A 26,822-nucleotide genomic window follows, 5' to 3' on the forward strand; every position below is an offset into this window, starting at 1 on the left:
GCTTAACTAGATATGGACTATATGCTGTAGCTGCATACTCCAGGATTGGTCTGACATTTGTGGTATACAACGTTCTGAAAGATTCCTTACACAAGTTTCTAAAGGTCGTTCTTATGTTAGCCAAACTGGCATATGCTGCTGATTTAACCTCTTGATATGAGCTTCAGGGGACAGGTCTGGCGTGATATCAACCCCCAGGTCTTTCTCTCTCTTTGACTCTTGAAGTATTTCATCTCCCAAATGATACCTTGTATCTGGTCTCCTGCTTCCTATCCCTATCTTCATTACATTACATTTGCTTGGGTTAAACTCTATCAGCCATTTGTTCGACCATTCCTGCAGCTTGTCCAGGTCTTCTTTAAGCCTCAAGCTGTCCTCTTCTGTCTTAATCCTTCTCATAATTTTGGCGTCGTCAGCAAACATTGAGAGGAATGAGTCTATACCCTCTGCGAGATCATTTACGTATATCAGAAACAGGATAGGTCCAAGCACAGAGCCCTGTGGGACTCTACTGGTGACTTCACGCTATTCTGAGGTCTCACCCCTCACTATAACTCTGCTTCCTATTGCTTAGGTATTCCCTTATCCACTGGAGCGCCCTACCAGTTACTCCTGCCTGTTTCTCCAGCTTATGCATCAACCTTTTATGGGGTACTGTGTCAAAGGCTTTCCGACAGTCCAAAAAAATGCAGTCCGCCCATCCTTCTCTTTCTTGGTTAATTTTTGTCACCTGATCGTAGAATTCTATCAAGCCTGTAAGGCAAAGTGTACCCTCCCTGAACTCATGTTGATGGGTTGTCACGAAGTCTCTTCTCTCGAGATGCGTTACTAGGTTTTTTCTCACAATCTTCTCCATCACCTTGCATGGTACACAAGTTAAGGACACTGGCCTGTAGTTCAGTGCCTCTTGTCTGTCACCCTTTTTGTATATTGGTACTACATTAGCAGTCTTCCATATTTCTCGTAGGTCTCCCGTTTCCAGTGACCTACTATACACTATGGAGAGTGGCAAGCAAAGTGCTCCTGCACACTCTTTCATTACCCATGGTGAGATTCCGTCCGGCCCAAAAGCTTTTCTCACATCCAGCTCCAATAGGTTCTTCTTGACCTCATCTCTTGTAATTTCGAACCTTTCCAAGGTCACCTGGTTTGATGCCACCTCTCTTAGTGCCGTGACTTCTCCCTGTTCTATTGTAAAGACCTCCTGGACCCTTCTGTTAAGTTCTTCACACACCTCTTTGTTATTCTCTGTGTACCTGTTCTTCGCCCACCCTAAGTTTCATCACCTGTTCCTTCACTGTTGTCTTCCTCCTGATGTGACTGTGTAGTAGCTTTGGTTCGGTCTTGGCTTTATTAGCTATATCATTTTCATACCTTTTCTCAGCTACTCTTCTCACACTGACATACTCGTTCCTGGTTCTCTGGTATCACTCTCTACTTTCTGGTGTTCTGTTATTACGGAAGTTCCTCCATGCCCTTTTGTTCAGCTCCTTTGCTTTCATACATTCCTTATTAAACCACGGATTCTTCCTCTGCTTCTCTGTTTTTTCCTGTCGGGCTGGGACAAACCTGCTTACAGCCTCCTGACATTTTTGGGTGACATAGTCCATTATGTCTTGTACGGACTTGGTTCCGAGTTCTGTGTCCCAATGTATATCCCATAGTAATTTATTCATCTCATAGTTTCCCTTTCGGTACGCCAGCCCTTTGTTACCCAGTTCTTTTTCGATGGTGGGGGGTGGGGGGTAATAATTCCTAGCTCTACCAGGTACTCAAAGTTCAATACACTGTGATCTCTCATTCCTAAAGGGGCTTCCAGCTTAACTTCCCTTATATCTGACTCATTTAGGGTAAATATCAGATCAAGCAAGGCTGGTTCATCCCCTCCTCTCATTCTTGTCTGTCCCTTGACGTGTTGACTTAAAAAGTTTCTTGTTGCCACATCCAGCAGCTTAGCTCTCCATGTGTCTGGGCCCCCATGTGGGTCTCTGTTCCCCCAATCTATCTTCCCATGGTTGAAGTCCCCCATGATTAGTAGTCTGGATCCGTTCCTGCTAGCTACAGAAGCTGCTCTCTATTATATTGATGGTGGCCAAGTTGTTTCTATCATATTCCTGCCTGGGTCTTCTGTCATTCGGTGGGGGGTTATATATGACTACTACTATAATTTTCTGTCCTCCAGTTGCTATGGTGCCTGATATGTAGTCACTGAAACCTTCACAGTTCTGAATTGCCATCTCTTCGAAACTCCAATCTTCTCTTAGTAGCAAAGCTACACCACCTCCTCCTCTCCCTTCTCTCTTTCCTCACTACATAGTAGCCCTGTGGAAACACTGCGTTTGTTAGTTTTCGTTAGCTTTGTTTCTGTGAGTGCTATTATGTCTGGGTTTTCTTCTAGTGCCCATTCTCCGAGTTCACTTGTTTTATATGTAATCCCATCTATGTTAGTGTACATTGCCTTGAAGCTCACTTTCTTCTGTTCATTTTCTTGTCCCTTTCTTGGCGAGCATTCTGCTGGTGTGGGAATCTGTTCTGTGGGTGAGAAGATCTGTGAGGTGGTTTGCAGGGTCTCAGAGGATTTTTGGGTGGGGGGGGGGTTAAGGGAAGGGGGGGACAGGTAGGGTGTGGGTTAAGGAGATACGGGGGACATGGAGGATACGGGGTGAGGGGGGAGGAGGGATAGGGAGGGTATGGGATGAAGGGGGAGGGGGGACAGGGGGGGAAAAGGTTGGAGGGGGGACATAATGGGAATGGGGAAGGGGTGACAGGGTCAGAATGGGGTGGGGGTGGAGGGAGGGTTGGGTGGGGGCAGGTAGGGTGAGGGGAAGGGAGGGTTTCTATGCAGAGGGGGGGAATTTCTATGTGTGTGTTTGTGTGAGTGGCTGGATGGGACAATATGTCTTCAGGAAGTCAGTATTTACGGAGCATCCTTATTCCATGAAGTAATCAGTGCCAAGCTTACAACAGCCATAAAAGTAACATATTACACCACGACTCGGGGAACAAAGTGAGGGGGGAGGGGAAGGTGATTTGTGAGAGATAGGAAGAATAGGGAGGAGGGAAAAGGGACTAAAAAAAAAGAAAATGATGAAAGACGAGTTGTCGATGGTGGTAAAAAATTTCGAGAAAAGACCAACCTAGTAAATCAGTAGACAAATACATTTTTTTTATCATACTTATGTATAATTTATAATAAATATAATATGCTAAAACAATAGGATATTCTTTACCTATTGGTCAAAATAGTGCTTACAGGTCTTAGCATGGGGCGAAATTTGAGCATCGCAGAACAGAAATTTCGAAACAGTTTTCTTCACTGGACTCTTGCATCGCACACTGGGTGATAATCGTTGCATTGTCGTGCTAGACGCCAGTTTTAAGTGTGCTGCAATATTCACTTGTTTCACCTCGGCTCATGTGCAGCTTTTGCAATGGGTTTCATGCTGCTTCTTGTAAGTGCTTGCAATGCAGTTAAATTTCTTGTTATCGTATTCATTAGTTCAGTAATTTTTTGGCTTGATTATCATCGTTGTAATTTGAACTTGTGTTTTTTTTCAGATTTGTATTTTTCATGGCAGATATTATACAAAGTAAACAATATATATTTCCCATACTTAGCTACTCTAGACCTCTCTCACTAACACATTTACAAGGCAAGTCTTGTACTGTTGGCAAAAAGACACATTTCTCATCTAAAAATCAAATAATTGTGTTAATGGGGTTACCAGCTCTGCTCATAATACTCCTTCAACGACTACTACTGCTATTACTATTGCTACCAGCTTTCTAAGTACTGAAACTGATCCTTGGTATTGCTACTAATGCTAGTACATGTAGTTAGTAGTACTAAATCTACTTGTACTCTGCTAATATTCATATTACTATTTCCAGCAAACCCGCAACGCAACGGTACCTATGATTCCCTTGTTACAACTTGTAATAAAGTTGTTATATCTTGTTATAACGTTTTTATGAGGTATTAGAACGTTGTTACAACTAGCAATATAGATTGTTACAACTTGTTAGGTGTTACAACTTCTTCGAACGTTGTAACAAGGTTTCGTCGTGTGGTTGACGGGTTTCAATTGCTACTCTGCTGCTAATATTCATAGTACTCCTCCAGCGAGTACTCCTACTTTATCTACTACTGTATTTAATGTCTCAAGTATTGTTAATGCTGCGGCATTTACTTTAACTAGTAGGGTCTCTGTAGTACTGTTGAGTTCGTTCTCTTATCACTATCGGGTTTCCCAGGTTCGAATCCCTGGCGAGATAGAAATGGTTGGGCACGTTCCAAAGCAACTAATGCCTCTGTTCACCTAGTAGAAACAATTACCCCGGGCCTAGTCAACTGTTGTGGTCTTACATCATGTGGCAGGTCAGTAATTTCACCTTGTGGGGCACCTCGTTCTGTCCAGCGTTCCCAGCGTCACTAAAATGATGTACTAAACTGCCCACATTTAATCTAACCGAGAATCTACGAATGCCCACATTATACCAACGGGCCAACACGGCAATTTTGCGAGCAGCTATGACTTATAGTACATCTTAAATTCGACGTTAGGGGATTTTTACTTCAAAATACGATGTGTTATGCGAGAGGACAGGTTGTAATTCAAGCCTAACGTATACACATACACAGGCTACCTGTCCCAGACCAAATTAGTTGAAATCTACAAGAACTACTGCTACGACATCTACAAGCAGTACAAACAAATTATCCCCCCCCCCTTACTGTTAATACTTCTGTCATGAATAATAATAATTGTATTCCCCATGAAAGTAATTCCTGGTATTATCATCACTCAAGCTCTCTCTGAAGATAAAATATAATGTATATAACCTGACCAGAGAAGATCACTAACACCGAAGGCACCATGTGGGAAGCTAGGCTAGACGCATAATGACCCTCTCTGACACATTCACACACCTGGTGATCATTATAACCCTATCTGACACATTCACACACCTGTTGATCATAATAACCCTCTCTGACACATTTACACACCTGGAGATCATTATAACCCTCTCTGACACATTCACACACCTGTTGATCATAATAACCCTCTCTGACACATTCACACACCTGCGGATCATAATAACCCCCTCTGACACATTCCCACACCTGCGGATCATAATAACCCCCTCTGACACATTCACACACCTGCGGATCATAATAACCCTCTCTGACACATTCACACACCTGGAGATCAATAACAAGGTCACAGGTGTAACTAATTGACTCTAAGTGCCAGAGAAGTCCATATTCCCTCTTCAATCAAAGGTCAACAATTACCAGGGTGAGGTAATCATAGCGAGGGCCGTGTGTGGTGCTCATATTGACACGATGGGGGCGCTGGGGGGGGGGGGGGTTCGAACCTTCTCGTCTGGCAAGGATCATTGTCAATAATGGGATGTGTAGGACAGATGTGGTCACAATGTTCTCTAGCATGGAGCAGAGTGAGATTTGTCTTCGCAAGCAAGAGTGATGTACAGCATTGTAATATATATTTATTGCGATAATGATTAGGTTAATGGATAATAATGCTAATAACAATATTATAAAGATATTAATTGTAATTATTTGAATCATTATAATTTTATTATGAATATAAAATATAAATAATACAAAGTTACAATAATACTAACATAAATAGTCCAAAACGTATTATTATTGACGAATTAACAAGTATACGTCAGTAAGAGCAGAAATGCAAAAATGACAATAGGAGTAACATGGAGAGAAACGACCTCAACCCTGAGCACTAGACCAGAGCAAGAAGAGGCTGCTCCTCCTGTCATAAGTGGCACTCGAACGACTCTTCCCCCAAGTCGACCAGGCCAAGAGCGACTCCTTCTCCTCCTCCACCTACTTGGGCCGCTTTTCTTGCGTCTGCTGGGCCTAACTCGAGCGGTCTTTGGCAGTAATTGGAGTCTTTGAGGCCACCACGAAGCCACAGTGCTCTATCTTCTTAGTCAACTTTAGACTGATTTTCTCGACCAGTGGGGAAGAGAAGGGAAGTTGGGAAGGCAGGGCAAGAGGGAGATGGGAAAGGAGTGGAAGGGAGAAAGGATAGATTTGTAGGTTGACTTAAGGAAGGTAATGGCCTGCTAGGAAGAAGCACTCGTTGAGAAAGCGGCTTAAGATAGTTGGATTCAATGAGACACTTACAGTAGTTTTTATTTGAATAATTCAGATAATATGAGTCTGTTATAAGTACTACCCTCACACGGGTCCTAGATGCAGCGTACCTCACATTCACGAGGAGAGTAGACACTTGCCTCATAGTGTTGTGAGTACCAGATGATGACATCATAGACAGTACATGGGTGTTGTGAGTACCAGATGACGACTTGATAAACAGTACATGGGTGTTGTGAGTACCAGATGACGACTTGATAAACAGTACATGGGTGTTGTGAGTACCAGATGACGACTTGATAAACAGTACATGGGTGTTGTGAGTACCAGATGACGACATCATAGATAAAACTTCCAATGCACGCTAAACCACAACATCAGCCGAACTGAAAGGTTAACAAATAATATAAATTTAAACGATAGTTGACTAAAAACAAATCCACAAGGGCTGTCACGAGGATTCTCCCCATCTTGTGGAGGATCCCCAGAGCGTCTGGGATACTCTCGGACGCAGGTTCGAATCCTCGTCACGGCCCTTATGGATTTGTTCATTTGATGCATCACGTAATTGTGATTTCTGTGTGTAATTATTGTTGACTAAAACCAAAACCAGGTCCTAAGATAATTCATGTAAAAATAAACCTAAGATTAAACCTAAATAATCTTAGGACCTTAAACCTAAAGTCCGAAGATTATTATATATAAAAATACTCTTTTATCAGTAATTATAATCACACTATTGACCTCTTTTTTTCACGTATTTCAAAAATGGGTCTCAAGAGGTCACTTCCACATCTCCAGGCTTCCTCAGATGATATAAAATATGAAGACTTTGAAATTTTCCAATTGTCGGAATTCCTAATTCCGTCCATTGTAATGAGGGTGATCAGTGTATCACCCCATTACACTGGGTGATACACTGATCAAATAATCAGTGTAATAGGGTGTCAGCTTGCATAATTGAGATCAACTGAATAAGGGGCTTCAGTATCTGATTGGATGTGTAAATGGGTGAAAGGGCACTTTCAATTTTTAAACAGGACCCGCCAAGTATAAACACCTTGATTCGATGTTTCTGTGAAGACTTGCCTGTGTAATCCCACGTTAGATGTGTGGGTTCACCAAACACACTCACCATCTCCTCTACCTGACTACACCAACATTATATCATTAAGTCATCACTTCGTGATCACTTCGCGTAAGTTTAATAGTATGGTTTGTTTTAGTAGTTATAAAATTCCTCTTGTAATTTAATGGATTTTTGAGTTAACTTTTATCTATGTGACAGTTAATAAGTTATATTTGTATTGATCATTTTAAGTAAGCTTAAGTGTTTTCTTTTTTAATCATTTTTCTTTCTTTGATAGGCAATCATATTCAGTATGAGTTCTTTGTTTACCAGTTGTTTGACTGTGATCTCTGTTTTTTCTTTTAGATCTGATGATGAATACGAGAAGTATTCGAAACGTTATGCATTTTAAAGAAAAGAATCTGAAGCAAGATGTTCAGTATATCCCTGGTTTTCCTATTCATCTTAAAATTAAGATTCCCGAAGGGAACATCGATCATAAATATATATATATATATATATATATATATATATATATATATATATATATATATATATATATATATATATATATTAGTATATTTTGGTAGCAGTCTTTCCTGCAGACATATATTATTAAATATGACCGAAAAAGTAAGATTAATAATTCTAACACGAATTTTCTCAATCTTTCGTACATTTCTTTTCACTGTTGGTGGTAATTCAAAAATCAATTCTCCAAAATTCATTTTCATTTCTAGTCTGACGCGACACTTGAGCGCGTTTCGTAAAACTTATTACATTTTCAAAGACTTTAGTTTACACATACACAACTGAATAGAACTTACACATCTCCGATTTGTTTATATCTACATTTGAGTGATGTGGATGGGGTGAGGTGGTATTAATAGGGTATTAATTTCATCAACACAAGACAGAACACGGAACAATGGGTATTGAATGGAAGTGATTGTAGAAAGCCTATTGGTCCATATTTCTTGATGCTTCTATATTGGAGCGGAGTCTTGAGGTGGGTAGAATATAGTTGTGCATTAATTGGCTGTTGATTGCTGGTGTTGACTTTTTAATGTGTAGTGCCTCGCAAACGTCAAGCCGCCTGCTATCGCTGTATCTATCGATGATTTCTGTGTTGTTTACTAGGATTTCTCTGGCGATGGTTTGGTTGTGGGAAGAGATTATATGTTTTTTAATGGAGCCCTGTTGCTTATGCATCGTTAAACGCCTAGAAAGAGATGTTGTTGTCTTGCCTATATACTGTTTTTTTTGGAGCTTACAGTCCCCAAGAGGGCATTTGAAGGCATAGACGACGTTGGTCTCTTTTAAAGCGTTCTGCTTTGTGTCTGGACACAAAGCAGAACTTTGTGTCCAGACACAAACTGCTTTGCTTTTTACTGCTTTGTGTCGAGACACAAAAGAAGGTCACTACCAAAGATACCTTACAAGCAGAACTTATTGCGGAAGGAGGAAAGAATCGAGGCAATTACAGAAGCACCATATTGTCCCCGAGCTCAAAGCGGCAGCTAAAAGCCTTCGTGAGAACAAGGAGATAGTTGTCAGGAGAGGCGACAAGTCGCCAATATACGTCATTCTTAAAAAAGACGAATATCTGGCGAAAATGAACCTCATACTCTCTGACCAAACTAAATTCCAAAGGGTAACGAAGGACACTACAGAAGAATTGAAAGCAAAGGTCAACAAACTGATCGAAACTGTGAACGCCAAGAAATCTGGACTCCACCTGCCAAAGATTATTGGGGAATATAAACCTGGATATGCGTATGGAAAAGTCAAGACACACAAGCCTGGAAACCCACTTCGGCCAATCATTAGCCAGATACCCACACCCACGTACAGACTGCCGAAGCGACTCAACGGCCTGCTGACTCCTTATGTCCCTTGCGCCTTCAGCCTGAAGTCTCCAAAGGAATTTGTTGACTTACTGCGGGGCACACGGGCCTCAGGGATAAGAGCCTCGTTGGACGTAGAATCACTGTTCACCAACGTACCTGTGGACGAGACAATCGGGATGATAGCCGACAGAGTGTATCGTGATCCAGCCTGTACTCCTCTTGACATCCCAGAAAATATTCTAAGGAAACTACTCCAAGCTTGTACTAAAGAGGCACCCTTCTTGAGCCCGGAGGGGCACATGTATAAGCAAGTAGATGGTGTCGCCATGGGTTCTCCCCTAGGTGTCCTGTTTGCAATCTTCTACATGGATACCATCGAGCAAAAAGTCTTAGTCGACATGAACTTGAAACCAGCCATATACTGCAGGAATGTTGACAACATTTTTACACAGATACCTGATGTCAGACATCTGCAGGAGCTGAAGGAGGCGTTTGAGCAGAGTTCCGTGCTGCATTTCACTTACGAGATGGAAAAGGATGGGAAGCTGCCCTTTCTAGATGTAACAGTCATGGAAAAGAGCGGAGGTTTCCACACTGCAGTCTACACTAAGGAAACGAACATAGGAATGTGCCTAAATGCCAACAGCGACTGCCCAGACAGGTACAAGAGGAGTGTTGTTAACGCATATGTCGACCACACTCTCAGCCACAGCTCAGAATGGAAGCAAGTCGACGAAGAACTCTGTAGGGTAAGGCAGGTCCTAGTCAACAACGGCTTCTCCAATGGTTTCGTCGAAGACATCATAAGAAGGAAAGTGAAACGCCATGCAACCTCTGAAGAGACAACTAACACAACACCTATACCCCCTATTAGACTATTTTACAGGAACTTCTTTTCCACAGCTCATAAAACGGAGGAAAGGGTCCTGAAAGATATTGTTAATAGAAACGTTATCCCTACAGACAAAAATCAGAGGATACAACTGACGATTTACTATAAAACCAGAAAAACGGCTAGCCTACTCATGAGAAACTCTCCAGACACAAAGCAGAACGCTTTAAAAGAGACCAACGTCGTCTATGCCTTCAAATGCCCTCTTGGGGACTGTAAGCTCCAAAAAACCCAGTATATAGGCAAGACAACAACATCTCTTTCTAGGCGTTTAACGATGCATAAGCAACAGGGCTCCATTAAGGAACATATAATCTCTTCCCACAACCAAACCATCGCCAGAGAAATCCTAGTAAACAACACAGAAATCATCGATAGATACGGCGATAGCAGGCGGCTTGACGTTTGCGAGGCACTACACATTAAAAAGTCAACACCAGCAATCAACAGCCAATTCATGCACAACTATATTCTACCCACCTCAAGACTCCGCTCCAATATAGAAGCATCAAGAAATATGGACCAATAGGCTTTCTACAATCACTTCTATTCAATACCCATTGTTTCGTGTTCTGTCTTGTGTTGATGAAATTAATACCCTATTAATACCACCTCACCCCATCCACCTCACTCAAATGTAGATATAAACAAATCGGAGATGTGTAAGTTCTATTCAGTTGTGTATGTGTAAACTAAAGTCTTTGAAAATGTTATAAGTTTTACGAAACGCGCTCAAGTGTCGCGTCAGACTAGAAATAAAAATGAATTTTGGAGAATTGATTTTTGAATTACCACCAACAGTGAAAAGAAATGTACGAAAGATTGAGAAAATTCGTGTTAGAATTATTAATCTTACTTTTTCGGTCATATTTATATATATATATATATATATATATATATATATATATATATATATATATATATATATATATATATATATATATATATATATATATATATATATATATATATATATATATATATATATATATATATATATATATATATATATATATATATATATATATATATATATATATATATATATATATATATATATATATATATATATATATATATATATATATATATATATATATATATATATATATATATATATGACAATGTCAGACCACGGAGGAAAAATGAAACAGGAAATTTCCTTAAGTACTTTCGTATATTAAATACATCTTCAGAAGGTCTGAACACCCCCGCACTTCTGAAGATGTATTTAACCTTCTGAAGATGTATTTAATATACGAAAGTACTTAAGGAAATTTCCTGTTTCATTTTTCCTCCGTGGTCTGACATTGTCACATTCTTAATCACGTGTTTATTTTCGTGATATACACACACATATATATATATATATATATATATATATATATATATATATATATATATATATATATATATATACATATATATATATATATATATATATATATATACATATATATATATATATATATATATATATATATATATATATATATATATATATATATATATATATATATAAATATATATATATATATATATATATATATATATATATATATATATATATATATATATATATATATTAGTATATTTTGGTAGCAGTCTTTCCTGTAGACATATATTATTAAATATGACCGAAAAAGTAAGATTAATAATTCTAACACGAATTTTCTCAATCTTTCGTACATTACGCTTCACTGTTGGAGGTAAATCAAAAATCACTTCTCCAAAATTCATTTTTATTTCTAGTCTGACGCGACACGGGCGCGTTTCGTAAAACTTATTACATTTTCAAAGACTTCACAAATACACAACTGATTAGAACTTACGTATCTCTGATTTTATATCTACATTTGAGTGAGGTGGGAGGGGTGATGTGGCATTAACACAAGACAGAACAAGAGGGGATATTAATAGGGTATTAAAAGTATCAACACAAGACAGAACAGAAACAATGGGTATTGAATAGAAGTGTTTGTAGAAAGCCTATTGGTCCATATTTCTTGATGCTTCTGTATTTTAGTGGAGTCTTGAGGTGGGTAGAATATAGTTGTGCAATAATTGGCTGTTGATTGCTGGTGTTGACTTCTTGATGTGTAGTGCCTCGCAAACGTCAAGCCGCCTGCTATCGCTGTATCTATCGATGATTTCTGTGTTGTTTACTAGGATTTCTCTGGCGATGGTTTGGTTATGGGAAGAGATTATATGTTCCTTAATGGAGCCCTGTTGCTTATGCATCGTTAAACGCCTAGAAAGAGATGTTGTTGTCTTGCCTATATACTGGGTTTTTTGGAGCTTACAGTCCCCAAGTGGGCATTTGAAGGCATAGACGACGTTAGTCTCTATTAAAGCGTTCTGTTTTGTGTCTGGAGAGTTTCTCATGAGTAGGCTGGCCGTTTTTCTGGTTTTATAGTAAATCGTCAGTTGTATCCTCTGATTTATGTCTGTAGGGATAACGTTTCTATTAACAATATCTTTCAGGACCCTTTCCTTCGTTTTATGAGCTGTGGAAAAGAAGTTCCTGTAAAATAGTCTAATAGGGGGTATAGGTGTTGTGTTAGTTGTCTCTTCAGAGGTTGCATGGCTTTTCACTTTCCTTCTTATGATGTCTTCGATGAAACCATTGGAGAAGCCGTTATTGACTAGGACCTGCCTTACCCTACAGAGTTCTTCGTCGACTTGCTTCCATTCTGAGCTGTGGCTGAGAGCACGGTCGACGTATGCGTTAACAACACTCCTCTTGTACCTGTCAGGGCAGTCGCTGTTGGCATTTAGGCACATTCCTATGTTTGTTTCCTTAGTGTAGACTGCAGTGTGGAAACCTCCGCCCTTTTCCATGACTGTTACATCTAGAAAAGGCAGCTTCCCATCCTTTTCCGTCTCGTAAGTGAAACGCAGTACGGAACTCTGCTCAAATGCCTCCTTCAGCTCCTGCAGATGTCTGACATCAGGTACCTGTGTAAAAATGTCGTCAACATACCTGCAGTATATGGCCGGTTTCAAGTTCATGTCGACTAAGACTTTTTGCAAGATGGAGCAAAAAAAGTCTTGAGCAAAAAGCAAAAAGTCATCGAGCAAAAAAGTCTTAGTCGACATGAACATATCGAAGATACAGCGATAGATACAGCGATAGCAGACGGCTTGACGTTTGCGAGGCACTACACATCAAGAAGTCAACACCAGCAATCAACAGCCAATTAATGCACAACTATATTCTACCCACCTCAAGACTCCGCTCCAATATAGAAGCATCAAGAAATATGGACCAATAGGCTTTCTACAAACACTTCTATTCAATACCCATTGTTTCTGTTCTGTCTTGTGTTGATACTTTTAATACCCTATTAATATCCCCTAGTGTTCTGTCTTGTGTTAATGCCACATCACCCTTCCCACCTCACTCAAATGTAATGCCACATCACCCTTCCCACCTCACTCAAATGTAGATATAAAATCAGGGAAACGCAAGTTCTAATCAGTTGTGTATTTGTGAAGTCTTTGAAAATGTAATAAGTTTTACGAAACGCGCCCGTGTCGCGTCAGACTAAAAATAAAAATGAATTTTGGAGAAGTGATTTTTGATTTACCTCCAACAGTGAAGCGTAATGTACGAAAGATTGAGAAAATTCGTGTTAGAATTATTAATCTTACTTTTTCGGTCATATTTAATATATATATATATATATATATATATATATATATATATATATATATATATATATATATATATAATATATATATATATGTCGTACCTAATAGCCAGAACGCACTTCTCTGCCTACTATTCAAGGCCCGATTTGCCTAATAAGCCAAGTTTTCATGAATTAATTGTTTTTCGACTACCTAACCTACCTAACCTAACCTAACCTAACATTTTCGGCTACCTAACCTAACCTAACCTATAAAGATAGGTTAGGTTAGGTTAGGTAGGGTTGGTTAGGTTCGGTCATATATCTACGTTAATTTTAACTCCAATCAAAAAAAATTGACCTCATACATAATGAAATGGGTAGCTTTATCATTTCATAAGAAAAAAATTTGAGAAAATATATTAATTCATGAAAACTTGGCCTATTAGGCAAATCGGGCCTTGCATAGTAGGTTGAGAAGTGCGTTCTGGCTACTAGGTACGACATATATATATATATTATATATATATATATATATATATATATATATATATATATATATATATATATATATATATATATATATATATATATATATATATATATATATATATATATATATATATATATATATGTCGTACCTAGTAGCCAGAACGCACTTCTCAGCCTATTATGCAAGGCCCGATTTGCCTAATAAGTCAAGTTTTCATGAATTAATTGTTTTTTGACAACCTAACCTACCTAACCTAACCAAACCTAACTTTTTTGGCTACCTAACCTAACCTAACCTATAAAGATAGGTTAGGTTAGGTTAGGTAGGGTTGGTTAGGTTCGGTCATATATCTACGTTAATTTTAACTCCAATAAAATTTTTTTTACCTCATACATAATGAAATGGGTAGCTTTATCATTTCATAAGAGAAAAATTAGAGAAAATATATTAATTCAGGAAAACTTGGCTTATTAGGCAAATTGGGCCTTGCATAGTAGGCCGAGAAGTGCGTTCTGGCTACTAGGTACGACATATATATATATATATATATATATATATATATATATATATATATATATATATATATATATATATATATATACATATATATATATATATATATATATATATATATATATATATATATATATATATATATATATATTAGTATATTTTGGTAGCAATCTTTCCTGTAGACATATATTATTAAATATGACCGAAAAAGTAAGATTAATAATTCTAATACGAATTTTCTCAATATTTCTTATGTTTCTTTTCACTGTCGATGGTAATTGAAAATCAGTTCTCCAAAATTCATTTTTATTTCTAGTCTGACGCGACACTTGAATGCGTTTCGTAATAACTTATTACATTTTCAAAGGCTTTAGTTTACACACACACAACTATAACCTGCAAACACTAAACAGATTTCTTACTATGCTATAAGTCAAACGGCTTTTCATTTTATATACCTGCATTTGGGTGAGGTGATATGTTACAACAGTTTTGGATGAGGTGAAAACAAACTTCAAATACAGCCGAATTGAAAGCAAAGGTCAACAAATTGATCGAAACTGTGAACGCCAAGAAATCCGGACTCCACCTGCCAAAGATTATTGGAGAATACAAACCTAAATACGCGTATGGAAGTGTCAAGACACACAAGCCTGGAAACCCACTTCGGCCAATCATCAGCCAGATACCCACACCTACGTACAGACTGGCGAAGCGACTCAACGGCTAGACTCCTTATGTTCCTTGCGCCTTCAGCCTGAAGTCTCCAAAGGAATTTATTGACTTACTGCGGGGAACACGGGCCACAGGGATAAGAGCCTCGTTGAGCGTAGAATCACTGTTTACCAACGTACCTGTGGATGAAACAATCGGGATGATAGCGGACAGAGTGTATCGTGATCCGGCCTGTACTCCTCTTGATATACCAGAAAACATTCTAAGGAAACTACTCCAAGCTTGTACTAAAGAGGCACCCTTCTTGAGCCCGAATGGGAACATGTATAAGCAAGTAGATGGGGTCGCCATGGGTTCTCCCCTAGGTGTCCTGTTTGCGAACTTCTACATGGGTACCATCGAACAAAAGGTCTTAGTCGACATGATGTTACCTGCGGCATCGTTGGCATGTGAGGGGGGTGTTACCTGCGGCGTCGTGGGCATGTGTGGGGTGCTACCTCCGACGTCGTTGGCATGTGTGGGGTGCTACTGGCGGCGTCGTTGGCTTGTGTGGGGGTGCTACCTGCGGTGTTGTTGGAATGTGTATGGGGAGGGTGATTCCTGCAGCGTCTTGGGCATGTGTGTGTGTGGGGGGGGGGGGGGTAGAGTGCTACCTGTGGCGTCGTGTGCATGTGTAGGCTGCTACATGCGGTGTCGTGGGAATGTGTGGGGTGATACCGGCGGCGTCGTGGGCATGTGTAGGGTGCTATCTGCGTCGTCGTGGGCATGTGTGAGGATGCTACCTGCGGGGTCGTAGGCTTGTGTAGGGTGCTACCTCCGGCGTCGTGGGCATATGTTGGGTGCTACCTGCGGCGTCGTGGGCATGTTTGGGGCTGGGCGCTACCTGCGGCGTCGTTGGCATGTGTGGGGTGCTACCTGCGGCGTCGTGGCTATATGTGGGGTGCTACCTGCTGCGTCGTCGGCATGTGTGGGGGTGCTATCTGCGGCGTCATTGGAATGTGTTGGGTGATACATGCAACGTTGTGGGCATGAGTGGGGTGCTACCTGCGGCGTCGTTGGAATGTGTGGGGGTGTTACCTGCGGCGGCGTTGGCATGTGTGGGATGTTACCTGCGGCGTCGTTGGCATGTGTGGGGGTTATACCTGCAGCGTCGTGGGCATGTGTGGGGGTGGGGGGGTGGGGAGAGTGCTACCTGCGGCGTCGTAGGCATGTGTGGGGTTCTACTTGCGGCGTCGTTGACATGTGTCTTGTGCTACCCGCGGCGTCTTTGGTATGTTTAGGGTGCTACCTGAGCGTCGTGGGCATGTGTAGGGTGCTACCTGCGGCGTCGTTGGCATCTGTGGGGTGCTACCGGCGGCGTCGTGGGCATGTGTGGGGTGCTATCTGCGGCGTCGTGGGCATGTGTTGGGGTGATGCTACCTGCGGCGTCGTGGGCATGTGTGGGGAGGGTGCTACCTGCGGCGTCGTAGGCATGTGTGGGGTGCTACCTGTACTCACCTAGTTGTACTCACCTAGTTGTGTTTGCGGGGGTTGAGCTCTGGCTCTTTGGTCCCGCCTCTCAACCGTCAATCAACAGGTGTACAGATTCCTGAGCCTATCGGGCTCTGTCATATCTACACTTGAAACTGTGTATGGAGTCAGCCTCCACCACATCACTTCCTAATGCATTCCATTTGTCAACCACTCTGACACTAAAAAAGTTCTTTCTAATATCTCTGTGGCTCATTTGGGCACTCAGTTTCCACCTGTGTCCCCTTGTGCGTGTTCCCCTTGTGTTAAATAGACTGTCTTTATGTACCCTATCAATCCCCTTCAGAATCTTGAATGTGGTGATCATGTCCCCCCTAACTCTTCTGTCTTCCAGCGAAGTGAGGTTTAATTCCCGTAGTCTCTCCTCGATACCTGTGGTATCGTTGGCATGTTTGGGGTGCTACTTGCAGCGTTGTTGGCATGTGTGGGGGGGGGGGGTGTTACCTGCGGCGTTGTTGGCATGTGTGTGTGTGGGGGGGGGGAAAGAGTGCTACCTGCGGCGTCGTGGGCATGTGTAGGCTGCTACTTGCGGCGTCGTTGGCATTTGGGGGGTGCCAGCTGCGGCTTCGTTGGCATGCGTGGGGTGCTACCTGCGGCGTCGTTGGCATGTATGGGGTGCTACCTGCGGCGTCGGTGGCATGTGTGGGGTTTTACCTGCTGCGACGTGGGCATGTGTAGGGGTGCTACCTGCGGCGTCGTTGGCGTGTGTGGGGAGCTACCTGTGGCGTCGTGGGCATGTGGTTGATACCTGTGGTATCGTTGGCATGTTTGGGGTGCTACCTGCAGCGTCGTTGGCATGTTTGGGGTGCTACTTGCAGCGTTGTTGGCATGTGTGTGTGAGGGGGGGGGAGAGTGCTATCTGCGGCGTCGTGGGCATGTGTAGGCTGCTACCTGCGGCCTCATGCGCATGTGTGGAGTGCTACTTGCAGCGTCGTTGGCATGCGTGGGGTGCTACCTGCAGCGTCGTTGGCTTGTGTGGCGGTGCTACCTGCGGCGTCGTTGGCATGTATGGGGTGTTACCTGCGGTGTCGTGGGCATGTGCGGGGGGATGCTATATGCGACGTCGTGAGCATGTGTGTGTGTGTGTGTGGGGTGTTCTACCTGCGGCGTCGTGGGCGTGTGTGGTGTGCTACCTGCGGCGTCGTGGTCATGTATGGGGGGATGCTACCTGCAGCGTAGTGGGCATGTGTGGAGTGCTGCCTGCGGCGTCGTGGGCATGTGTGGGGGAATGCTACCTGCAGCGTCGTGGGCATGTGTGAGGTGCTACCTGCGGCGTCAGGGGCATGTGTGGTGGTGCTATCTGCGGCGTCGTGGGCATGTGTAGGGTGATGCTACATGCGGCGCCGTTGGCATGTGCGGGGGGTGCTACCTTTGGCGTCTTTGGCATGTGTGAGGTGCTACCTGAGGTGTCGTTGGCATGTGTGGGGTGCTACCTGCAGCGTCGTTGGCATGTGTTGGGTGCTACCTGCGGCGTCGTGGGCATGTGTGGGGATCTACCTTCGGCGTCGTTGGCATGTGTGGGGTGCTACCTGCGGCGTCGTGGGCATGTGTGGGGGTGCTACCTGCGGTGTCGTTGGCATGTGTGAGGGGAGCTACCTGCGGCATCATTGGCATGTGTGGGGTGCTACCTGCGGCGTCGTTCGCATGTCTAAGGGTGCTACTGGCGGGGTCGTTGGCATGTTTGGGGGTGCTACCTGCGGCGGCGGTGGCATGTGTGGGGTGCTACGTGCGGCGTCGTTGGCATGTGTGGGGGTGTTATCTGCGGCATCGTGGGCATGTGTAGGGGTGCTACCTGCGGCGCCGTCGGCGTGTGTGGGGAGCAACCTGCGGCGTCGTGGGCATGTGGTTGCTACCTGTGGTATCGTTGGCATGTTTGGGGTGCTACCTGCAGCGTCGTTGGCATGTTTGGGGTGTGGGATATCTGGGGCTTGACTCATATATTCAATTATTTACTTATTGGATTTAATAAATCGAAGGACCACCCACTTTTGAGAAAAGAGGGAAAACTAATAAAAGTGCTCATTAGAATAACACTAGAGAACCAGTGTCTACGGATAATCATTAAAAGAGTAATCACTTGAAATAATGAATGGACTGTATTATTAATTAATTAAAGTCAAACCCTCAAAGACCTACATTGGGGGGGGTATTTCTAGAAATTCATATATATCTAGGAACCAGTGTGGTTCGCCACCATTGTTGAGTAAAGGATAAAATAAATCTAAACTACTATAGATTCAAAATATGAGAACTCAAATTGTGAATATTAAAGATCATGAATTACTGAGCAACAGTCAGAGCAAAATACATTAATTACCAATCATCATTTCTGGTAATAATCTATTCAATGCAAAGATTCGACAGGAATTATATAAGAATCAATAACCATATTAAATAAATTTGTACGAAAAAATGTCTTAGCTTTAAGACGATTTCTGTAACATCATTTCGTCATTCGTCCTCGTGGTCACAGGATCTCCACAAAGAAAGAACTAGAGGTGAGTATCACGAATGATGAGAAACAACTTGATGACTCCTCGTATACACGCTGAAATCAGAGAAATTTAAGTAGCATTTGAATAGGCTACGTTTTATTTTCAATATTCATGAAAACGGAGGAAATTGTCGAAATATTACTAACGTTGTATATTGGGTATCCTCGCTATATGACGACAGACTACTCACAAATATATAATCTAGGATGATGCATCAAACGAGAAACATATACTTAACATGAGCGTATTAAATACTGAGGTCTGCCGAAACCGCGTCAGCCAGTCCCTGACGTCCACTGCTGTGTACGTGTAATTACGGGTCTTGACTTCAATAGTTGACGCGTTATTAACTGGCTGGGCACTATAGAACACATGGATACGTAATGATTAACTGTTGACCGAGTATCAACGTAATTCTTGCTGATAAATTCCCCAGTCACTACCACTTGTCTCGCCACTCTTCACGCCAGGGATACCTCCTCTCGCACAGTGGCGTCACTGCCTCCCTCAACCCGTCTCTCGCATTCACCACAGAAATTATTAATCACGAATAATTCTTTGAAGCGCAATTATGGATGTAATACGTTAATGAGAACTGGGTTGCAATTACAGGGATTTAAATATCATCATATTCTCGTTTTATGGTGTCAAACGAGAAATGGAGAAGATTTTATTTTCTCCGTGGCATTCGTACGTAACAGAAAGGACTGCTACTACATAACAATTTTAGTTAATAACTCTCGATTTGAGATTATTGGGAGTTATATTATCCGTAAGTAATTATTACATGGAATACTGATAATTTTAGAGAACCACATTCAATTCTCTAACCCATTGGTAATAAATGTGTCTAACTGGACATTTCTGACGCAATGTTGCTACTCGATTTCATGAGAATTCTAGCATTAATACGCAGATGAAATGGTTAATTTATGTTGACACTACCGTTAGTGAAATTAGTAACTACTGTAGTTAGTATATAATGATAATGATTTATTATAATACAATAGTAGTTTATTAGTGTTGGAAATTTCCAACATCACTCCGGGGGGAGAAAACTCGGGTCGCAGTGCAATGTTGATTACTGACATACCTATCCCGCAGTTGGTATTAATGTTAGTATGTTAGTAAACACATAACGGATGTCCCATAATTGTCAAGGACATACAAGAATTTTAAGTCTTGTAAAGGAACTCATGTTGAATGAAACATGGAATTGTGAATCATCTAAAGTTAATGACTGCTAAAGCCTACAATGTATTCTGTGACTGGTGTCGCTATGACATGTAACGTTTATGTTACTAAGTCTTAAAGTTTTGCAAACTCATAGATACTTTAGATGAAATAATGTTATAGTTGATAGCCTATACAAACAAATTAAGAATTAAAGCATACAATTTAAAGTAACTGAGAATCCACTGTGAGGTGAATGTCTTGGGTCATTGTGACTTGTAACTGATTTGTTACTTGACATCACAACACAGCATCATCATGATTACTCAAATTGGATGTGAAATTATTTGCTCTTAGTCAGAGCTATAATAGGCTTGTAATTTCTGTTTGCATTGTTGAGCAGCAGCTCTAGTGGGGCGGGTGCTCGGTGGATCAGAATTGTTGTCCTCAGAAACTGTTGGTGAAGCTGGTTCTGATAAACACTCTCGTTCTGCTAATTCGAGAGGTGCCAACTTCTCTAATGTTTTTAGGGTAGTGTTGCCTCGGCACAAAACCCGTACTACTCTCAGGATGCCTTGGTGATCTGGGTGGATAGCAACAATTTTGCCTATAGGCCATTCTGACCTTGGTCCATCACTGTCAACCAATACTAGGTCTCCTGGTTTAAGTTGAACTTTATTATATGGGCTCGATGCTCCATAGTGGTACTCTCGTAGAGCTGTGAGGTACTCTCGAGTCCACACCTCATTCCACCTTTCAATTACTCTCGAGAGATGTTGGTAACTTTTTACTAAGTCACTCCTGGTTACATGGGAAGGGTCGACGGGGTCCTCTTCTGCCAAAGGTATCAGAGGGCTCAGCAGGCCTCCATGTATTAAATGCGAGGGACTCAGAGAAAGGGACTCTGTGAGAAATCATCTGATAGGTAAGTTAATGGGCGATTGTTGACTCGTGCCTCAATTTCCACGATGAGTGTTTGGAGTTCGGAGTAACGAATTTTCTGTCGATGCAAGGTCTTCCTTAAACATTTCTTGACAGTCCCTATCATACGTTCGTAGAACCCACCTTGCCAGGGGGCTCTGGGAGCAATAAATTTCCAGTGGCATTGTCGTCTCTGCAGGACAGACTGCACTTCTGGATGATTCCATATCTCTCTTAGACAGGGTTCTTCTGCCACAAAATTTGAACCATTATCAGATATCATTAGTTTGGGACAGGATCTGCGAGCTGCAAATCTACGAAAAGCTTGGATGAAGGCTTCGGCACTCATGTCAGAAGTCACTTTTAGATGTACGCCTCGTGTAGTAGCACACGTGAAGAGGCAAATATAAGCTTTCACTGGTATCTTATCTGGATTGCCAGTGAGAAGCAAGGCTCCTGTGTAATCGACACCTCAAAGGGACGAAGATGAACTACTCTCTCCTTAGGGAGTGGTGGAGGTCCTGGGTAAGGACACACTCGAGCGTCGTATCTTTTGCAGATCACACAGAACTTAATGATTGATTTGACAGTTTGACGACCTTGAGGAAGCCAATATTTCTGTCTGAGGTCGGTGAGAGTGTCTAACACTCCGCCGTGCAAAGTACCATATTGATGGTGATGCAAAACTAGAAGTTTTGTAATAATGTGGTGACGTGGTAGAAGGATCGGATTCTTTGTATCCAAATAAATTTTTGCATGAAGCAAACGTCCTCCACATCTTAATATATTATGAGTGTTGGTATCATACCAGATACCTAGAGACTTGGTTAGTTTATCTGGAAGATTTTCATATTCACTTCCATATGTCTCTTGTTGTGCACGTTTGATCCAGTAGAGGAAAGGATTGGGAAACTTATGTCTGATTCCTATCTTAGCAAAAAAGTCAAACACATGTGCTGTCACTCTTAATAACTTACTCAAGTTAGAATAATTGTAAGGATTAATAGCTGAGATTCGATGAGGTTCCGGTTCTTTCATGGGAGTAGTGATATTGGTCACTATGACTTGTGGCTTCTGTTTGGGCCACTGACCACTGACAAGCCATGAAGGTACATTAAACCACATCGAAGACTTGATTAGTTGTTTTAATGTTAACCCTCGTGATAAGTAATCTGCAGGATTGTCCTTAGTGGGGACATGTCTGAATTTATATCCAGCAGATAATTCATGAATTTCCCTAACGCGATTACTAACGTAGGGAGTTTTATTGTTGTTATTTCTTACCCGTTGTAAGACTGCCTCATTGTCTGACCACACTACGATTTCACCAAATTGGATGATATTGAGTGTCTCGGTCATGCAATGAGCCAATCTTACTCCCACCAGCAATGCAGTTAACTCCATTTGAGGTAAAGATCTCTTCTTGATTGGAGCAACTCTTGCTTTAAATGTGAGTAAAATTGATTGTGCACTACTAACTAAGTAGGCTGTAGCGCCGTACGCTTTGCCAGAGGCATCACAAAAAACGTGCAAATTTGTGGAAAGTTTTGTCCTGAAGCATTACGAGGAAATTTCAAAACACCTAATTGATTGAAATCTGTTGTGAGTATCTGCCACTTATCTTGCAACTCAATTGGCAACGGATCATCCCATCCCATATGTTTCTGCCAGCATTCCTGCATTAGGAGTTTGCCCCTTATTAATATAGGACTAAGTAAGCCTAAAGGGTCAAATGGTTGACTGACATACGAGAGTAATTTTCTCATGGTAAGGGGTGAATTATTGGTTTGTATTGACTTGACATTCATCTCGTCAGTACCTGTGTTCCATTCCACGCCCAGAACTTTTAATTGATTAGGCACCTGGTAACCCGGAAATTCTTTCTCGATTATCTGGTTTAATGATTTATTGTTGGAGGCCCATGATTGTAGTGGCATATTGGCTCCTAATAACTCACGGTTAGCCTCATGGTAGATTTCTACCAATTTGGATTTGTCATTTGTAGTTCCCTGGAAATTATCGACATACAAGTTGTCACTGATCTCTGCTTTATAAGGGCTATTTGACTTCCTCAAATGTGTATCTAATGTGGCTTGAAGTAGAAACAGGGAGGAAGTCGCTCCGTATAGCACTGAGGCAAATCGGTAAGTTATGACATCACTGTCAGGATACAGTGGGTCCTTAATCCAGAGAAATTTGGTGTAATTACGATCCTCTTCTTGCAAGCCTACTCTAAGGAAAGCTTTACTGATATCAGCAGTATAAGCGAAAATACCAGTACGGAATCGTAATAGTACATCATGTAGCCTTTGTGTTAGGCTAGGTCCCGTTTGGAGACATTCATTTAAGGACACGCTGTTTGGCTTAACTTTGGCACTACAGTTGAAGACAATACGTATTGGCGTTGTCAATGAATCTTTCACCACAGCGTGATGGGGTAAATAGTGACCTATTTTTCGGTCATCATTACTATTTACTAATTTACTATTGAGTTGTTGAATTAATTGATGATACATGTTCAGTTTGTCTGGCTGCTTCTTCAGCCGTATTAATTGAGACTGTAATTGAGAGGCTGCCATGAAATAATTAACTGGAAGTTGTGGATGATTCAACTTCCATGGTAGTCTCATCCAGTATTGTTTGTCCTTATAGACAACTGTGTCCAGATATTGCTGGTAAGTCCACATATCATCAGGGCTTGGTTGCTCAGGGACAATACCTAAAGTGTCTAAACCCATAGACGATGTAAAGGTGGATTAGACTCATTATCTTCAGATATTTCTCTGAAATGTAGGGGTGACTGTTCCAAGCCTAGTCACGCCACTATTGTATTGTTAGATTGTTGGTTGGTTGACGCTGGATTTTGTTGGAAAAGCACCGGTCCAGTAAGCAACTTGCCTGCAGCAGATGACAACAAATTCATTCCATGTTGTCTGGTTCATCCCGTGATAAATTTATAATAATGGTCAGCGCCTATAAGTATACCAACATCAGTGAGGCAGTCAGAATTTATTTTGTAGTCTGCTAGCCTCATGCGGTTTCGTTTAAGATATCTCGCAGTGCGAGCTAGTCCTGTGACCTGCAGGTCTGAAGGAAGTTTATCTACTACTACCGCTTATATTGTACTAGTGGAAGATCCAAGTCTCACTAACACCTTGACTACTTGGTATTCACGAGGTCCACTATTAGTCAAGAATCCAGAAATATTCAGTCTCACACTTTTGACAGCTTTTAATTTTAACTGCTCGACTAATTGTTGTGTGATGAAGGTTTTCTGTGATCCTTGATCAAAGAGACCTCTAGTGTTAACTCTAGATTTCCTGTCAATTAGTTTGAGTTGAGCTGTAGGCAGAGTGGTATTATTGCCTGACTCAGTAGCAAGTACATTTATTTCTTGATGTACCTTGCAATATTGTACTGTGATAGAATTCATAGAATTCTCCCCAGTTGTCATAGATGGTGTAGAAGGTTTTCTACATAAGGTATAATGATGTACACCTTTGTTGCATCTACTGCATAACCGTAGCTGCACTACACATTTACTGGGATCATGAGAGCCCATGCACTTGGTGCATCTGTGTAATTCTTGTAACCGTTTAATCCTGGTGTTAAAGTTAGGATAAACAGTGCATTTGTAGGTGACGTGTTCTTGATCACAGAACAGACACTTTCTCTCTCTGGCTGAATTTGTCCTTTTAGTAGACATATCAGTTGTAACGGCAGAGGGAGATACAGAATAAATACCTACACTACCACTCCTTTTTCCAGTGGATGGAGTAGTCTTAGGTTTGAATTTATTGGACTTATTCAAAGTCGATTTGGGTTTGACTGAGGTGTCAATATTATGTGGTTTAGACTCAGGTTTAATCTTATCATGAGTCTTCAACCTATTAACCGTTATTCTCAGTCCCTCAAATATTTGCTCGAGAGTGAGAAACACGGTTTTATAGTGTGAGCAGATTTTTGCTTAGATATTTCGAGGTAATTTCCTCTGCAAAAGTAACTTGATTGACCATTCTGAGGCTGGTACATCAACTTTAGTACCTAAGGCCTTCACTAGAGACTCTACTTCTAGCCTGAAGCTTTGAAGTGAGTCTGGTCTGTTACTTGGTGCATTCAGATCTAGCAACTGGTAATAAAGGTTAGCTATACTCAACTCCTTGTTGCAATAGTTCAACTTTAGCAGTTTTATAGCTTCCTCATAATTACTCTCAGTGAGAGCTAGGTTATTTATGACCTTTTTAGCCTCCCCTCTGAGAAGACTAATCAGGTATGAGAATTTAGAAATCTTGTCAAGATAGGATTTTTATGTATATGAACTACAAATGAAGTCCAAAATGTGTCCCAATTTTCTTCATCCAGCCCTGCAAATGTAGGTAAGTCTAAAGTAGGTAGACGAACCTCAGGTAATGGATTACTGGATTGAGACATAGTATTATTTGCATTAGATTTAGATTGTGTTACTATATTGGATAGTATGTCAAGTTTATCTTGAGTCTCATCTTCATGCTGAGAAATATCTGCAATAATTTGATCCATTTCATCAGGATCAGTTTCAGTGTTATTCAGTAGGTTGAGATAAGACTGGCTTGTAGATCTAACTAGATCAAATTTTAGATCAGCCACTCTCACTGATGTTTCTAGTTGATAGTAATCAATGGGAGTTGCTTTATACAAGGTATCAGTCTTATTAATTAGTCTAGTTAAATGACCTTTAAGGTCAATATAGGTTCTCCTTAATTGTTCAGGAGTAGCCATGGTGGCTTTAAGTCCAAATTTCATAGGACTTGAATAAGTATTACTAATGAAGCTTGGGTACTTGCTCATTAGTTGACAAGTAATATTGAGTATAGCCTAAATTAATCTGGCTAAATTACACTCTACCTCACTCGAGGTTAAATGTACCTACCTAACAATAAGTAGATAATGATTTTGAGCAGTGCTTGAACTTCACCATTAACTTTCTTCCGGCTAGCTCATCTTTATCACCATTAGATGTAATGGTGATCGTTCAGCAGCACTCAGAATGCATAAACACAAATAATGAGTACACAAATAATTAATACGGATATACTCTAATCAGAGTTACCCTAAGGTTAAATCCCACCCTTGATAGGGTCAGCACAAGAATGAATAATGTATGTACTACTAACTAGCTCAAGCCTAGTTGTAAGAATTTCTACCTAAGAAACTACAAATTTATTTAGTCTGCATTTGTGCCAAATTCAGCACAATCACAGCCTAAATTCCTACCTAATAAAGGTTGGCATAGATTAATTTGTGGTGCAGTAATGTGAATATAGTTGTGCTGTATTTTTTTTTTTTAGATTTTATAGTTTATATAAATGTGCACTTGCACACACAAGTGAAAATACAAATATGTACAATTAATTTGGCTTGCCAGCCACAGCCTTTTATGGTGATTGATTGTGTTGAT

The 26,822-nt window shown here is 41.1% G+C and overlaps 1 protein-coding gene across 1 annotated transcript in view; it reads right to left on the reverse strand.

Moving 5' to 3' along the window:
• The window catches only part of LOC138370678 (filaggrin-like), a 41,161-nt gene extending 22,760 nt beyond the window's left edge, over positions 1-18,401 (reverse strand). Inside the window, exon 1 of the mRNA XM_069335294.1 lies at positions 18,294-18,401. Coding sequence (XP_069191395.1) covers positions 18,294-18,401 — 108 coding nt within the window. The remainder of the gene's footprint in view (positions 1-18,293) is intronic.
• Between the last annotated feature and the right edge of the window lie 8,421 nt (positions 18,402-26,822).

Source organism: Procambarus clarkii, chromosome 4 (genome assembly GCF_040958095.1).
Source record: "Procambarus clarkii isolate CNS0578487 chromosome 4, FALCON_Pclarkii_2.0, whole genome shotgun sequence".
Lineage (NCBI taxonomy): Eukaryota > Metazoa > Arthropoda > Malacostraca > Decapoda > Cambaridae > Procambarus > Procambarus clarkii.